The sequence below is a fragment of the Antrostomus carolinensis genome, unplaced genomic scaffold, assembly GCF_000700745.2.
Source record: "Antrostomus carolinensis isolate BGI_N321 unplaced genomic scaffold, ASM70074v2 scaffold2832, whole genome shotgun sequence".
NCBI lineage: Eukaryota > Metazoa > Chordata > Aves > Caprimulgiformes > Caprimulgidae > Antrostomus > Antrostomus carolinensis.
In genome coordinates, this window is record NW_010297411.1 from 263,097 (window position 1) to 279,107 (window position 16,011).

Below are 16,011 nucleotides of genomic sequence, written 5' to 3' on the forward strand. Positions count from 1 at the left end.
CTACTGCCAAAAAGCAGTTCCACACTAAATGTAAAAGACTACACTCTGCCACACAATGCATGGAAATGCTTAAAAATTTACTGGAGAAAATTCAGTGCCACAATAATTGAAGGTCTGAAAAACATTAAACTTATTACTGATTGGTAACAATAAAACAACCCACCAAGTTTAAACTTTTCAGTGATTCTGCTTGGTACACCAGTAGGTATGAGGCTTTGGATTAAAGAAAGATGCTCTTTATTTTTATAGGATTTGGATATTTCTTTCATTTTTAATGCAGGCTTGTTTTCATAGCATCAGAAAAGCACACTGTAATGCCTTATCTTCTCACTGTACGTTTGTTTGTAAGGAAACAGGTGAAAAAAATTACAGCATGTTACAGATACAGACTCAGTGGTTCTTCTGGAGTTTTGTTACTGAAAAAGCAGCAGCATCTCAGTGTCAGTACTAGTCATCAAAGCAAACCAAGGTGTTGAGCAGATACTCTGATCCCGGATATCCAGGGACAATCATGTTTTGTTACTCTGTAGTTCTGATCTTTATCTCTGACCGATCCTCCTTTTGTGATCGCTACCACAAGATACTGTCCGCAAAACCTCTGACAGGTGATGTTCAAATGTGGGGTTGTTTTTTTTTCCAGTCCAACACAGACTTTTCGGAGATCTGAAAGCAGCTGTAGAAGCATAAAGCCAGCTTGGACAGTCCCAAATGTGTATTATTCACTAAATATTGGCACATACTATGCCAAATTATGTCACTGCTGAGCAGACAATTTTGACCACCCTATACTCAATTATTCATTGGAAAGGCACTCCGATCATTGACACTATCGACCCAGCAATTCAACCTATATCCTTTGCCAAATCAGCACATACCCTCATACACTCAACACTCACTTTTCTTCCACTCCCCACTGTGTGAGTCAGTTCTGATGCACAAGGACCCTTAAACATACAGAAAACACATTTGCAGTCAGCAAGCTCACAATATTAACTGTATGGAGAATTTGCTGGTGCTCTTGATGCTGGTAGAAATTACTAAGGGATATCAGTACTGATTGATCTCCTTTTTCAGTCCCATTAATAACTGTCTGCAGTTATCTTTGCTTTGCTAGACCAGTGCAGAGCCTTGATGTTTAGCTAAGTCAGTGGTCATTTTTTTTCTGGACACCTGACACTGCTTCTGCCTGAAGGAGCATGGGCCAAGCCTGATGGCTGGCTTTTTAACCCCTGTGCACCTCCTCTGTTCTTTATTTTCTTTTATACTCTTCAGGTGTCAGTGCCAAAACAACTCCAATCAGTTGGAACAAACACACCTCCTGGAACGACAAATGCTGCCAGTGACAAACAACCTTCCATTTGCTGGATCAATGCTGCCAAAGGCGTTCAGAAATGCTTCACGATAGGCGTATCTATGTGTGCAACTAAAGAACTTTGGAAAGCTTTAGACGCTAGTAGCAATTACTGTTTTTACTGTAAGCCCAAACTTAATACCACAGAGAAAATGTCTGAAGAGGTGTCAGATACTCTTTCTAGAAGGCTGATTGAAAAATGAGTAGTGGGAATAAAAAGAAGCCTGAGATGGGGAAATTTACATTTATAATCATTAAATCAAACCAGGTGCAGTACAGCTGATATTTTTCCTATGACATCATTCAATAAACTGCTTCAAACTAACTGATGTCCTATGAAATATCTGCGGTTCACAAAAAGAAACCCCAACGTTGTTTTTACTATGCACTGGTAAGCTCTGTACCAGGACCACTAATGAGGCTGAAGAATAACTCCTTAATTGTGAAGTATTTGCTAGTACTCCATAAGTGGTGGCTGTTCTTCATCACATTTGAAGCATACTGAGATATACCATGGAGCAGTTTATAAAGCCACTCCCATGCTATTTTGAAATTATATATTTTGCTGAAGACTGTTCAAAATTTTAAATAATATTAATGTATCTAAGACAGTTGTGTTGGGTTGACTGCCACAGCACAACAGTGATGTCTCCTGACTTGACGAATGGCTTTAAAGCAATGTGAAAATGAATGGAAAATGAGAATAACCACAAGAATTCTAAGAGCTTCCTATCCTACTCCCCAAGTCTCAACAGCAGTGTCAGTACCAAGAAAGATGCTTTGCCATCTCTGGTTTCTCCAAGCTACCAAATTGCTGATACATTTCTAGCTCTCTAGGCTTCAAAAACAAATGAGACAGTCTGTTGATACTATACATATATTTTCATTTTACTTTAGATATATTTTTTCCTCAAAAATAGGACTGTTTTGGAAGAAAAATTTACATCATTTGACCAAATTAATGGAGTAGTTCTTTCTGATTTCATAAGATTCAGTAGGATCTTGGAAAAAGAGTGCACATGATCTCTAACCATGCAGAAATTATATTTTATTACTAAAATTACAATGCCATAAACGTAGCATCTACAGAGAAGCTTGTTCACCACAAGCTAGAATACCACATGTCGAAATTAAGATATAAATTCTTTGCAATGAAATGACATCAAATACACTGCATAAAACAATCACCGCATACGTTCAAGAGTTATCAGCCAGCACACAAAGTCTCATAATAACTTCCACTGCACTTCAAGCCAACTGTAAGCTTGACGCGTTACCCTGGAAGAATGCCACATTTCCCACTGTGCTAAACTTACTGAAACAAATAGGAAAGCAGCATTGCTGTGTTACATCCCTGCTTTACTATTGTGTAATTGGACAACACTACAGGAACAACACTTTATATTACAAACACCGAGTTATCGTTATCAGCTTGTGGTCTGTGATAGTTTAACTCAGCTTGCAGCCAAACAAGACATAGCCACTCACAGACCCCACCCTTATCCATTTGCCCTCTTTCCCCACCCCCCACCCAGGGAACCGGTGAGAGAATTGGAGGGGTAAAGGTGAGGAGACTTGTAGGTTGAGATAAGAACATTTTAATAATTAGAGTAAAATAAAATTAAAATAAGAATAATAATGATAACATATATATATATATGTATATGAGTGATGCAGAGTACAGTTGCTCACCACCCCCCGATAAAGATCCCAGGGGAGCGAAAAGGAACCCCGAAACTGAAATCGCAATCCTGGAAAAGTGAGCCTGAGCGATTCCCAAGAGAATCCCCCTCTTTCTGGTCATTCCCGGTTAATATACTGAACACGACATAATATGATATGGAATATCTTATTGGTGTATCCAATTGTCAATTCTGGGTTTTACCAACTACTACACTTTTCTTCTCCACCCCACCTTCCAGTCCTCTCTTCTTGGAAACTGCCCAAGCTCAGTGTCCTTGTTGTTATCAACACTGTTCTCATAACAATCCTCACTGAAACCAAAACACAGGGCTTTCTAGCTATTAAGAAGAAAATTAACCCTATCCTAGCAAAAACAAGGACATGGCCTCACTCTCAGCACAAGAGGAATGAATTTTTATCTTACATCAAGAATTAAATGAGTCTGATAGAAGAGAAAATATTAAGGGAAGTTGAGATTCAAAGCTCTGTTTGTAGTTATAGTTTTAAGACAAAATAAATTTTAGGTTATGACATTGTTACACTAGCAGGAGATAAAATGTTTAGCAACACCAATAGCAAAAGATTACTCAGGCCTTTCCAACTTAGGGGTGAAGTCTTCACGCACTCAGCGTACCCAAGTAGAAGAATAAAAATTGATCAGAGAAACAAGGGGCATAGGGAGATTTACACTTGCTGAAATAAATCTAATTCAACTAAGAAAGAGAGCAAAATACTTATCCTGCATATTCCCAGCTGGTTAAATGTTTCCTGCAAGGAAAATGTGGGACTTCATCTGTAACTTGGTGAACAGTGGTCCTCTCCCTTCTCCTGGGGTATTAACCAGCCTATCCTGATGAATTTGGCCACGGAAGAGTTTATCCCTAGAATGGCTACATCTCTAATAGCAGAAGACACCCTAGAATTACTATATCTATATGAGCAAGCAGTGTTGCCCAGCAGTAGGGGGTCTCTACAGCAAAACAGTTGGCATCAAGACCTGACATAACCCTTCCTGAAATGCAGGTAGTGTTTATGTCAGCCTAGTTCTAACCTAGTCCTGTAGGCTTGAGCAACTGACATGGACATCCATGTCCCTGCAGCTTCCAGGTCATGGCTGCCTGTGCTGGCTATCTTAGAGACAGCACAGAAGCACTCACCTGCCCCAAGCAGGACTCGCAGCAGCAGCACATCCCCCTGCCTGGGTACGCGCTGCCGCACTGGCTTTGCACAAATGTTGACTGAGTCAGTGAGGATGACACAGAGGTGCCCTACAGGTAGGCCATGACTAAATGTATGACTCTACATAGGAGCCATTTAAGCTTGTCTACATCTACCCACAAAAAAAAAAGAAGTAACATCAGGTGCTGATAACAACGCATCTCAGTGCAGGTTGAAAAATGCACTCAGGAAACAGGACTCTCAGCTCTGCTTTGGCTCCTGCAGCCACATGGCTAGCAGTACTCGGGCTTAGCCAGGCAGTCACAGCTCTCTTTAGTGGTAAACACTCAGTGGGGACAGAATCTCTCTTAAATCTATAACAATTCCTACTTAAGTATTTTAAAGATCCTTGCATAGTTCTTTAATTATAGGGAGAACAATTCCCACTGCAATTAATTATTTTATCTGAGAAGAGATCACAAGAGAATACATTTCAGGACAGAAAAGGGTTAACTACACCAGCAGTTGTCATGCAAGTAAATCTGCTAGGGGAAGACTGAGGTGTGGACAGTGTAAGGCATAGCCCAACATCCAACAGCCAGTCATGAGCCAAGGAACATGCTGTAGGTCCCTGGGAACAGCAGCTGTTCTACACATGCTCAAGTGTATTTCCTACTCACTAGAAAAAACAGAGATAAACAGGAAGAACCACTCAGGAACCCCTAAATGCTCAAACAGGAAGACATGCCAGGAAGGAGAAAAAAAAGAAAGCATGGAAAATTATTTTATAAACATATATTTTTCTATAATAAAAATGTTCCTCAAAGCACAAGTGGTTTTCTTGCCCTTTTGGTAACACTGTCAGATACCAACCGAGAACATATTCCTTTTTTTTTTTTTTTTATATATATATACATTACCAAATACAAAACAAGTGCTTGGTTAATACTAGTTAATACTGACAAACATGGAAAAACTTTCAGTAAGTAAAATAGCAGTAATAAAAGTATTAGGAGTATTAAACACTACTATTGACCAGTAATAATAAAATTAGTAGTATTTATCAATATAGTAATAGAAGATACTTTATTAAATAAAAATATTAAATTCAGTAATAGTAATCACAATTTTTTAAAGTACAGTAATAGGAGAAATATTATATACTATTAATAAATAGTAGTAAAAAATAGTAGCACTATTTAAAAAAGTTTTACAAAAACTTATTAGTTTCAAAATATTATATTGTAATGGTGTCAGATTATAAACTAATGTCTTTTGTATTATTATAATTTTTCCATTAAATTCTGTTCCCCATGCAGATCAATTACTATAATTAATTGGAACGGGTCAAAAGACTATGGTGATATTTAGAACTGCTAAGGGTTTATTTTGCAGAAGATAATGTCTTTTTATTTTTCCTTTCTTAAAAAAAAAATAAAAAAAATAAAAAAAATAAAAAAATTCAGGTTCAGTCTTGGACCAAGCCAACTAAATACTCCAGCTTGGTTGAACAAGCTAAATACATACAAAACAAAACTTCAAAACTTACTGCAAGTGCCTGCTCCACAAAGAATCTTGTCACTGCCAATATTCCCTGCACATTACAAAGCACATCCTAGACAAGCAATACTGGGCATTCAAGACAGCAGGAGATGCTGTTCAAGAATATTTCATTTGTTCCTTGATTCTCCATGACGCCTCTTATGCTTGTCGCACTCTGTAAGCGGCTTCCTTTTTACAAACTGTTGCCTGAAATCTTACCACTCCTCGCTCTTAGGGGTGCTAAAATTCAGTAGCCTTGCCTCAGGCACTCTCTCAAGCAGTGAGAGTCTCTGGGTGGTATCCTGAAAGACCTAAAGTGGTCTAGGGCTTAACTGGCTGCCCACCAACTTTTCAACAGCAAGCTCCAATAAAAGATATTTTCCTGTAAAGTAGCTGTGTTCCTTAGAAATGAGAATGGAAAATTGTTTCTGCAAAATTTTGTAGCCAAATAGCTAAATATGTGGTACTGATGCTAGTTTATCCTCTTAACAACTAATTTATTGAAAAAATCCAATACACATTAGAGTCTTATTTTCAATAAACAGGTTGATTCAATTGGAACATTAAACTTAAATAATCTTCTATTGCTCTCCCAAATAGCCTCAAGTAAATGAATTCAAAAATCTAAAGGGAAAGGGCAGATTAATTTTGATGTAAACTGGCACAGTTGGACCCACAGTTTAATCTCTGAAACACCCTCATCCCAATATACAAAACACTTCTAGGAAAAGGGATGTTTGATCCTCTGTCCAGAACCACAACAGCCAGTATAATATACTTAGGCTTCTTGAGAATTAGAAAAAAAATAAGTGTAGCTACTAATATTCATTATAACCAAAGGGTTCTAAACACACCAAAATCAGAAGAGATAATGATGATCTGGCCAAAGTGAACATACAATGCAAAGACAAATACACACTACCTAATAAAGCAGTTCTGAATTAAGACTATATTTTGTCCTCAATCCCCTAGCTTTGCTTTGTAACCTGAACTCCAAGGAGAACGTACTCAGGGATGCCCACAGCAATACAAAGCCCACTGACTTCAAAGGACACCACAAAGGAGGGAAGAAAGATTACACTTTTTGAGGCTTTTGAGAACTACAGTAAACGTCTGAAAAGAAACAACAGTACATATATTTAAAATAGCATTTGTCAAGACAGACTAGTTTCTGACTGTACGCAAAACAGAAGTTACTGTAGGAAATGGGGTTTCTTGAATACAAGTTGAATGTGGTACTCTCAATAGGCTGGCTACAGTGGAGATTAAATTCATGACTCGCAAATAAAACAGCATGAGCTTCGACAGCTTGAACTAAAACATGTGACTCCTTTGCCAAAGCTGTAACATACCCAGCTTCTGTGTACATCCCAGACTCCTGTTATGATCTAAAATGGTATAAGCCACCTTCCAAACTAAACCATACACAGCCCTGGAACATAAAATCAAGTATCAATAATCTATAGAAAGCCAGGGCTCATGGCAAGACCACCAGCAAATTTCCTTCACTCATCTCCAAACTTTTTTTTTTTTTAATTTTTATTTAATGAACCAAAACCTTTTTCAAAGCATATAGGCTGTTAAAACTAAGGTATGCATAAACCTGGTAGTGCATATTGTATATATAATCTTCAGCAATCCAGAGCATTTTTTCCTGATTGTTAATGGTAACAAAGAACAAATTTCAGAAATATTTTAAAGCCTTACATTTTAAAAAGTAACAAAGGGGGAACCCATAGAGTGAACTCAAGATTCTGTAGCACGATTTTCTACTCTAACAGTTTGCAGACGAGTGGCTATTAGTCACTGAAAGGTACGACACTGGACCCACTGCATGCCATCTTTGGAGTCTTTGTGGTAAGCCATCTGCCACAGTGATTTTCAAAATCTCTTTCACCACCAACATCAGACAACATCTCCTGCAGTTTGCTAAAAAGCAAAATTTTGACTGTTATCCAATTCTTTTCTTTAAATCATAAAACTAAATGGTTCAAAAGCAGAAACAGGATCCGTTCTCTTGAAGTGATAAAAAAGTGGTTTTTGTTTCCTCTTCTCCCCTCTGAAATATTTTTTGGGAATAGTACACATGCATAAGGCAATTATGTGTTTACCATACACAGAACAGGTCTGAAGCATCATTCAATCACTGTAATACACACAAGGAAGAGTATGAAAAACAAGCAAGATTATACCAAAACGTCAGGTAAGATCTTGCCTAAAGCACGCTCTGGTATACCAACAAAAGTAGTAATTGTAATGTAGTTTCCAAACCCATAAATATGATTTGTTATTTCGCTATATTGCTTGCTATTTTGCTAACAATGCTTTTGTTCTAAATCCATATATTGCTTATAAACACTACAAGGTATAATTCAATCCTCTGATATGAAATTATGCACAATATTTTGAACAATGTATGTGGAACAATCAGCTGAAATAAACTGGAAACATAATTCAGCATCAAAATTTCTGGTCAAGGTATTATGAAACTGATATTCAACAAAACAGCCCATCTCACGGTCAAGCTCAAAACAAGACACTTCATAATTTTCTTGATTTATATTTTAAAAATATACATAGCAATGCAATGACATTCTAAAATGCAGAAGATAAACATTATCACTAGTTCCACAAGATCTTCAGTATGAGTTATACCTGTGACTTGAAACAATGGACTCATCAGAACTTTTTTAACTGCAGAATGAAACATGAAGTGCTTTAATTCTCCATGTAAGTGATACAGAAAGACAATACGAGTTCCAATAAATTCACAAAAATAATTACATTAATGTCACAGGTTTCTGTACATGGTTGGTGTAACAGTTCTGCACAGTGCCTGTCTGTAGACAAAAATTATTCCATCATGGCAAGAACGAAGCAATGCATCCCAGGTACTGCTAGGCCCCTAGAGGGAGTTAATTAGCCAACAAAGAGCAAGGTAAAATTGCATGAACACAGAACCTTGTTAATGCCACTGAACAGCTTCTAGCATCTAAGCAGCTTGTTCAGTCACAGCTATCCGTACACAGGGCTGTCTTGCACGATTAAGATGTTTGGTCATGACCAAGCCAATGTTTGATCAGTGCCAGTGATGTTGACAATCTGTTTGATCTGTAATGTACAATAAGGATGATAGTGAAGTTTTGAGTTCAAAATGGCACTGAAAACAAAATTAAATTAATTTCTATTAGCCACATAGCTCTTTACTACGGAAGTACTACTAAAATTTCTCAATTTATAAAATTGTCAAGATATATATCTAGAAAAGAAATTCTAAGGGGAGCATGGTCTAGTCCCTAAAATCCACAGTTTTGAGAATTGTTTTGTTTTCAGTCTGAGAACAAATCTGTAGTTTGTTTTTTTGTTTTGGGGTTTTGTTTTGGATTTTATAAAGAAATATCTCTAAGCCAATTGTAGTCTAAATAAAGTTCTAAATGAATAAGCCTATATATCAAAATGGTTTACCTAATTAGTACGTCCTCTGGGTGGTGGGGTGTTTGGTTGTTGGTGAGATACATCAGAGGAACGTGCGCTGGTCACCCAAGAAGGCATAGTGGTGTTGCACTTTGGAAGCAGCACATTTTTGCTAAATACAGATGAAGCAATCGCTTCTTTCTCCCCTGAAAACATGCCCCAAGCAGCATTGAAATGATTGCACTGGAGAAAAATGTAAAGATAGAAGAAGGCAGAAAAGAAATCTGAACTTGCTCCCTCAGTCCCAAATAAGCACACTAATCACAAGGCTCGTGGCTACTTTGGGTCACTGAAATTCAGTCCAAAAGTTTCCACCTTCCCAGAACTTGAAAGATGTCTTTGAATAGATGATCTTTAAGACCTGGATCAGGAACCCAAAAGCAATTATCTTTACTCCTCCTCATTCACCTTCCCCTTTACCCGATATTAGTCCCATCTCTCAGAACAGCTTAAGAACGACACAGGAAAGCAGGCATACTTTTAACATATTTTTCATTGTTCTCATTTTCCTTATATTTCGCACTTGCATTTCTCTAACTTTACAGCTCCATAATGTGGCTTTTCAAACTGGGAAAACCACGTTGCCTGATTAAGAACCAGAATATAAACCTGTATTTGCCATATCTCAGGTCAGAGCCCTAACAAGTTGGTTACTAGGTAATTTTACAGTTCGTGCTGCAGACTGACTTGTTTTGTTCACGTGTTTTTAAATCCCTAACTTTTACTCTGCAAACTAATGAACACTTATGAAATCATGGACCTTCTTACAGTGCAGTTTTGGACCTTCTTACAGTGCAGTTATCTTGGGTTTTGCCTAGCCATAGAAACTATTTGTCAAATACATCTGAGACTCTAGACCACATTAAAAAAAGTCCAGTGCAGAGCCACAAAGATGATTAAGAGTGGAACATCTCCCTTATGAGGAAAGGCTGAGGGAGCTGGGGCTCTTTAGCTTGGAGGAGACTGAGGGGAGACCTCATTAATGTTTATAAATATATAAAGGGTGAGTGTCACAAGGATGGAGTCAGGATCTTCTCAGTGACGTCCAGTGGTAGGCAAGGGGCAATGGGTGTAAGCTGGAACACAGGAGGTTCCACTTAAACTTGAGAAGAAACTTCTTTACAGTGAGGGTGACAGAGCACTGGAACAGGCTGCCCAGGGAGGTTGTGGAGTCTCCTTCTCTGGAGACATTCAAAACCCGCCTGGACGCCTTCCTGTGTAATTTCATTTAGGTTCCTGCTCCGGCAGGGGGATTGGACTGGATGATCTTTCGAGGTCCCTTCCAATCTCTAACATTCTGTGATTCTGTGAAAAGAAGTTTGATTATTACTAACCCCAGCTTATACAGTTGTCAAGATAACAGTGAATACCTTCATGAACAGAAACTGTTTCTATCACACTGGAAATCACAGTTGAAGCCTCATTCCCATGTTCACGTTATCCAAAACCATATGCAAATATATAAACGCAAAAGAAAGTTCCCAATTAACTTTGGTGTCTTCTTACACTGATCCAAACAGACAAGCAAACTTTTCTCTCTCCTTTCTTACTTTGAAATACAAAGAAATATGTATAAATCTTCCTTTATTAATAAGAAGTCTATACAAAAATACTCAGATTTAATTTTCACTTGCAAAGCTTTCTCACATACTAATTCCATCAATGTTCATAAGATAGACTGCAGATATTCACCTACAAGTAGGACCCGAGAGAGAGAGAGAGAGCGCACAAGCGAGAGCTGTGTCCTGTGCTGCTGTGCTGGGCTCCCCAGGACAAGAGAGACAAGGACATACCAGAACGAGTCCAGCAAAGGGCCACAGAGGTGATTAAGGGATCAGAGCATCTGTCACACAGGAGAAGCTGATAGTGCTGGGGACATTTAGCCTCAAACAGAGAAGGTCTGGAGGGGATCTTATCAATATATATAAAAACCTGATGGGAGGGGGGAGGGAAAAAAGACAACAGAGTCAGACTCTTCTTGGTGATGTCCAATGAAAGGGCAAGAAAAAACAGGGACAAATCTAAGGAATTATAGTTTAAAAAAAAAAGGGGGGGGAGGGGGGGTGGAGTGTTGTTGGGAGTTCTTTGTTTGGGCTTTGCTGTTCTTTATTGTGAGGATGTTTGCCCAAAGAGTCTGAAGTCTACGTCCTTGGAGATATACTAAACCTGTCTGGACACAGCCCTGAGCAACATGTTCTACTTAACCCTGCTCTGAGCAGGAAAGCTGATCTAGATCAGTGATCTCCAAAGTGGAGTGTATGCAAGACAATCCACTTGGATGTGGGAAGAAAATATTTTTTATAAATATTTTTTTTTTTAATTAAACAGTGTTTATTTAATCTTTATCCATCTTTTTTTAAAATTTATATTCTTGTGTGTGTTTTATAATGCACATAATATATTAGTACAGTGCTACATATATATAATTAATAAAGAAATAAACATACACATATTGGGGCTGCATGCCCAAAAACATTTTGCTGGTGCACAACCAACGAAGTTTGGAGACCACCGGTCTAGATCATCTCCAATGGTCCCTTCCAACTTCAGTGAGCCTGTGATTCTCTCTGTCTGGTACCTGTACACAAAGTGAATGAATGGATTAACTGGAAAAAAATATCCCTTCCTGCCAGCTGATGTCTGTTGCTTTCTGAAATAATTTGTCCTTCACCTTGTTAAATGCAGTAACTCCCTAAATCATGTCTTCTTCTAAATTGACATTAATAATTAGTTTTGGATTTCTTCCACACTTCTACCAAAAGGTACTTTATGATTTGAGGGGGGCATTGTGGTTTTTTGCTTTTAAGGCTCCTCAAGGCTACCTTACCCTACTTTCACAGAACGGTTACTGCAGCAGTCCACAGTCTGGTTTTGCCACCTATAAAAAACTACCAGGGTCAGCATACCGTTAGCTATGCCACTTCCTACTCCTCAAATGCTTATTTCCTTGTAGCAGCCAAACCAGTCTAAAAGCTCCTTTAAATTTCTAGATGAAGCTTTACTGAGGATCAGGATCCAGATTTTTTACAGTGATTATATATTAAGAACAAATTGAGCCCTGTTCAACAAAAGCTTAATGCTCTTACTTATGCAAGCTGACATTACAGGTATATGTCTATGCTATTTTTCTGTCAAGTTACTACCTAAAATACCCAATTAAATTATTGTATACACATTCAAGGCTTGTAAAGGAACAGTCTGTCCATTTATAAACCCCAATTCAAAAAACTAATGTATTTTTATTGTTTACTTAAGCTTTGCAGTTACAATAATATATAATAACAAATAAACCATTTGGATTACATTAACAAAATAAGCAAAACATTAACTGAATTGAATGCTTTATGATTTTATATGCAATCATAAGTAAGCCAAATTCTTACAATACTACTTTTTATACACCGAGTAATGGCAAACTACTATCAGCTCGTTATCTCACTCAAGGTCTAAAATAGTATGTGAAGTTCAACTAGAGAAAGTTCATAGGTTTTCTGTAAATTTCAAAACCCTTCAGAAAGTTTATTATGCACATCTCTACATAAATAAACAAAAAATATTATTTTCACATAATCCTTAATTTGAATACCATTCAATTTCTGAAGAGCTGGAAAAAGAACAAGACCCTTCTTGGATATTAGTGTTTGTTTATGCAGAGCACTGTGATATTCAGACTAGAAATGTACTGAAACCTATATTAAATTGACCATTTTTCTCAAAGAAAAAGTTAAAATGGAAAGTCTCGTTCCAAACAGGAGCACTGGGGAAAAATGTTCATTGTATCTCTCATCTGGCAGACCAGTAGTACCACTCTGGGAAATCAGAGAGGATTTGGGCATACTGCCCACTCAACTTAAGGCTCATCTGAGATCCACATACATCCGCTTAGCTATCCAACTAGGATTTTTTTTGTTGTTGTTGTTTTCATGCCCACATGATTTTAGTGCCTTTGTGCAATGTGCAACCCTCTCCACACGCTTCCTTTAGCAAAAGGAGGCAGGTACCTCACAATACTGAGGCCAGAAAATCTCTCCTCCCACATCTAGTCCAATGTCTGCTATAGTTATGGGAAAGCAAAGTGAACTTTAGTCTGTCAAAATGTACTATTTGAATTATCTATGCTAGAGACAATCTTGGGATCCAAATAGAAAAATGCAGACACCAAGGATACGGGGTGACCATGTAGCAGTTGAAAGGACTGTACAACCTAAAATAACAAGTCTCTTTTACAGACATTTAGAAAAATACGTACACCTACATGCATATACCTCACTAAATTAACATTCTGCACCTTTTATGTGTTATTCAAGCACATTATAAAAATATACTACAGTCTTAATTTAGTAAGTCAGGTATTCTCTTTACCTCCATAAAAGCAACTAAGAAAAAAAAAATCAACCATATCATATTGACTGCAATTAAGAGAATTCCAGGACTGCACAATATCTGTCACACTTCACAATCAATAACTATTTCTCAGAATGGCTTGTACACTACCAGAAATAGCCAGGATACAAATTTATGAGGTAGTAAAGTGCTTTTTATTGTGTGCACAGCATACAATCATGAGAATCTTCTACACAGTCCTTGTAGCAGAAACATGACCTTTGAAATGCTAAAGCTCCCTTTGCTAGCAAATGTTTATCACTGAAGAGCTGTCAGTTCTCAAGTTTTTAAAAGATTAACTCTGCTGAGTCATGTATCACAAAACACTGCAAGTCTACCTATGGAACGCTGTTACAGGAGAGTAGCAACTTGAAATCCAATTTGTTGAAAACACTAAAAGTAGCTTCCTATGCCAAAAGTTCCCCAAATCTTTATTTTAAATCACTTTCCATTTACTAGTACTACATGAAAGATTTATGTACATAGATGATCAACCACATAGGGAGAAAACCCTAAGTGTATGAAGCAAAACAAGCAAAAGCAAGAAATCACAATTAGAAACATGAATGCCATTATTTCTACAGTTATTTGCAACACTATAATGTTGAAATGTTCAGAAAGGAAAGAATAAGAGGTACTAAGAAAGACTTCCAAAGAAGCACGTTGCATTTCAAGTCAGAACACCTTTACAAATACTTATTCATAGCAGTGTACAACACAAGAGTGTTATGAATGTAAAGTCATGCAAATAATGTCATTTACACATATCCATAAATTTAAAGGGATTATGAATACAACCAAAGCAAATGAGTGTATAATTAGTTTTTCAAGATGATTCTCAATATTTTTTGTTGTTTTTAATTTTTACTGCTCTAGTGCAAGTCCAAGAAGTTACTCTGATATCAGGCAAGTGAAATTAACCACTACGTTTGCATCATTACATTTTAGTATCCAACTTTCAAAACCTTTAAAAGTACAGGTTATCACAATTTTCTGATCCACAGATAATACTATAATTAACATCTTCATGGTTATTCAGTGAGTTACTTCTGAAAAAATGTGTCTTTGATTCCACCACCTTTCAGCATAGTAATCATACCCTTTTCCAGGTACTACAGCTGGCAAATTTCTTTGGAGTCCTGTATCCAGATACTCTACAGTGTAAGTAAGGGTGACAAAAGATTCATGTACTGACTAATTTTAACCTCCTCTAATAAGCATTAGGTGTAATGATATAAGGATATCAAGCAAAATATACATCTCTACAACGTATGAAGGACCAGATAGATTTTAACGTTCCATTAGCAAAACCAAAACCTTGTAAATCTGGTGATAAAATCAGAGTACATACATAAAAATCGAATCCAATTTAAAAGTAAACACAGGTTTGTTCAAACGGCATTGTACAATTGCTTTAACACTTACAGAATTCAGATGAACAATATTTTCATTCACTCACAGTTTAGTATAAATATAAAGCAAGGCACCCCTTAAGCATTTTAAATAACAAATTAAACATTTACGTTTTTTACTGTGCAGTCAGGCTTAACATTTATGCGGCTTCAAAACCAAAGTACAGCCTCAAGGGAAGCCTCTCCACTGACAAATTAATACCTTAGAGAATAGAGCTGAATGGTGGCAATGAACTCATTTGTTCCCCCAATAATGAAGAATGACTCTTTCTTTACCACATCTGTGACTGTTGCTATGGTGACCCAGACTTACCTCATTGCTTCTCGAAGTGCTCCTCGCTCACTAAGAGTTGTGTGCTTGATGTCATCAAAATTATTTTCTAGTTTCTCACAGTTCTGCAACAAATGAACACATCCATGTAAGGCTCTTACACAGTATAATGTACATGTATTAACATTATTCAACATCATGCAAACACAACTGATTTATATTATGTAACCTCAAATTATGCATTCTATTTTAATTACACAGGAGTCATTAAAAAGATATTGAGAACTCAGAAACAAAGTAAACATGAATCTTATTACATGGTTGTCATGGAAATCACCTTATAAATGTTCCATAATGAAATGTATAGAATTTTTACTTTTTTCTTCTTTGAAAAAAACAAAAATTAATTTTTCCTTTTTTCATCAGTATGCGAGGCTACAAAGCTACTGTACACATACAGATGAGAATAGAAACCTAAACATACATTTTAAAATTATAATAAAAGTTAAAAATTCTGTCCCAATGAAATTGGTTTGTTCCAACAACACTGCCTATCATATTTAATTCATATTTAATTTAATTTTAAAAACATAACAGAAACTGAAAAGATTAATTGTTTATAGAAATCTCAAACACTTAATGTTTTTTCCAGATTAGAGCTCAGCAGTATTTCTAAAAGTAATATGAAGTCAACAATTTTATGGCAATAAATGAAATAAAACTTCGCTATACTCTGT

General features: G+C 36.9%; 1 protein-coding gene across 1 annotated transcript in view; it reads right to left on the reverse strand.

Annotated features, from left to right (window-relative positions):
- Positions 1–16,011, reverse strand: part of DPYD (dihydropyrimidine dehydrogenase) — a gene marked incomplete at its 3' end in the record, with an annotated part of 286,251 nt that overhangs the window by 243,667 nt on the left and 26,573 nt on the right. Inside the window, exon 2 of the mRNA XM_029083522.1 lies at positions 15,317–15,399. Within this exon, the coding sequence (XP_028939355.1) occupies positions 15,317–15,399 (83 nt within the window). The remainder of the gene's footprint in view (positions 1–15,316; positions 15,400–16,011) is intronic.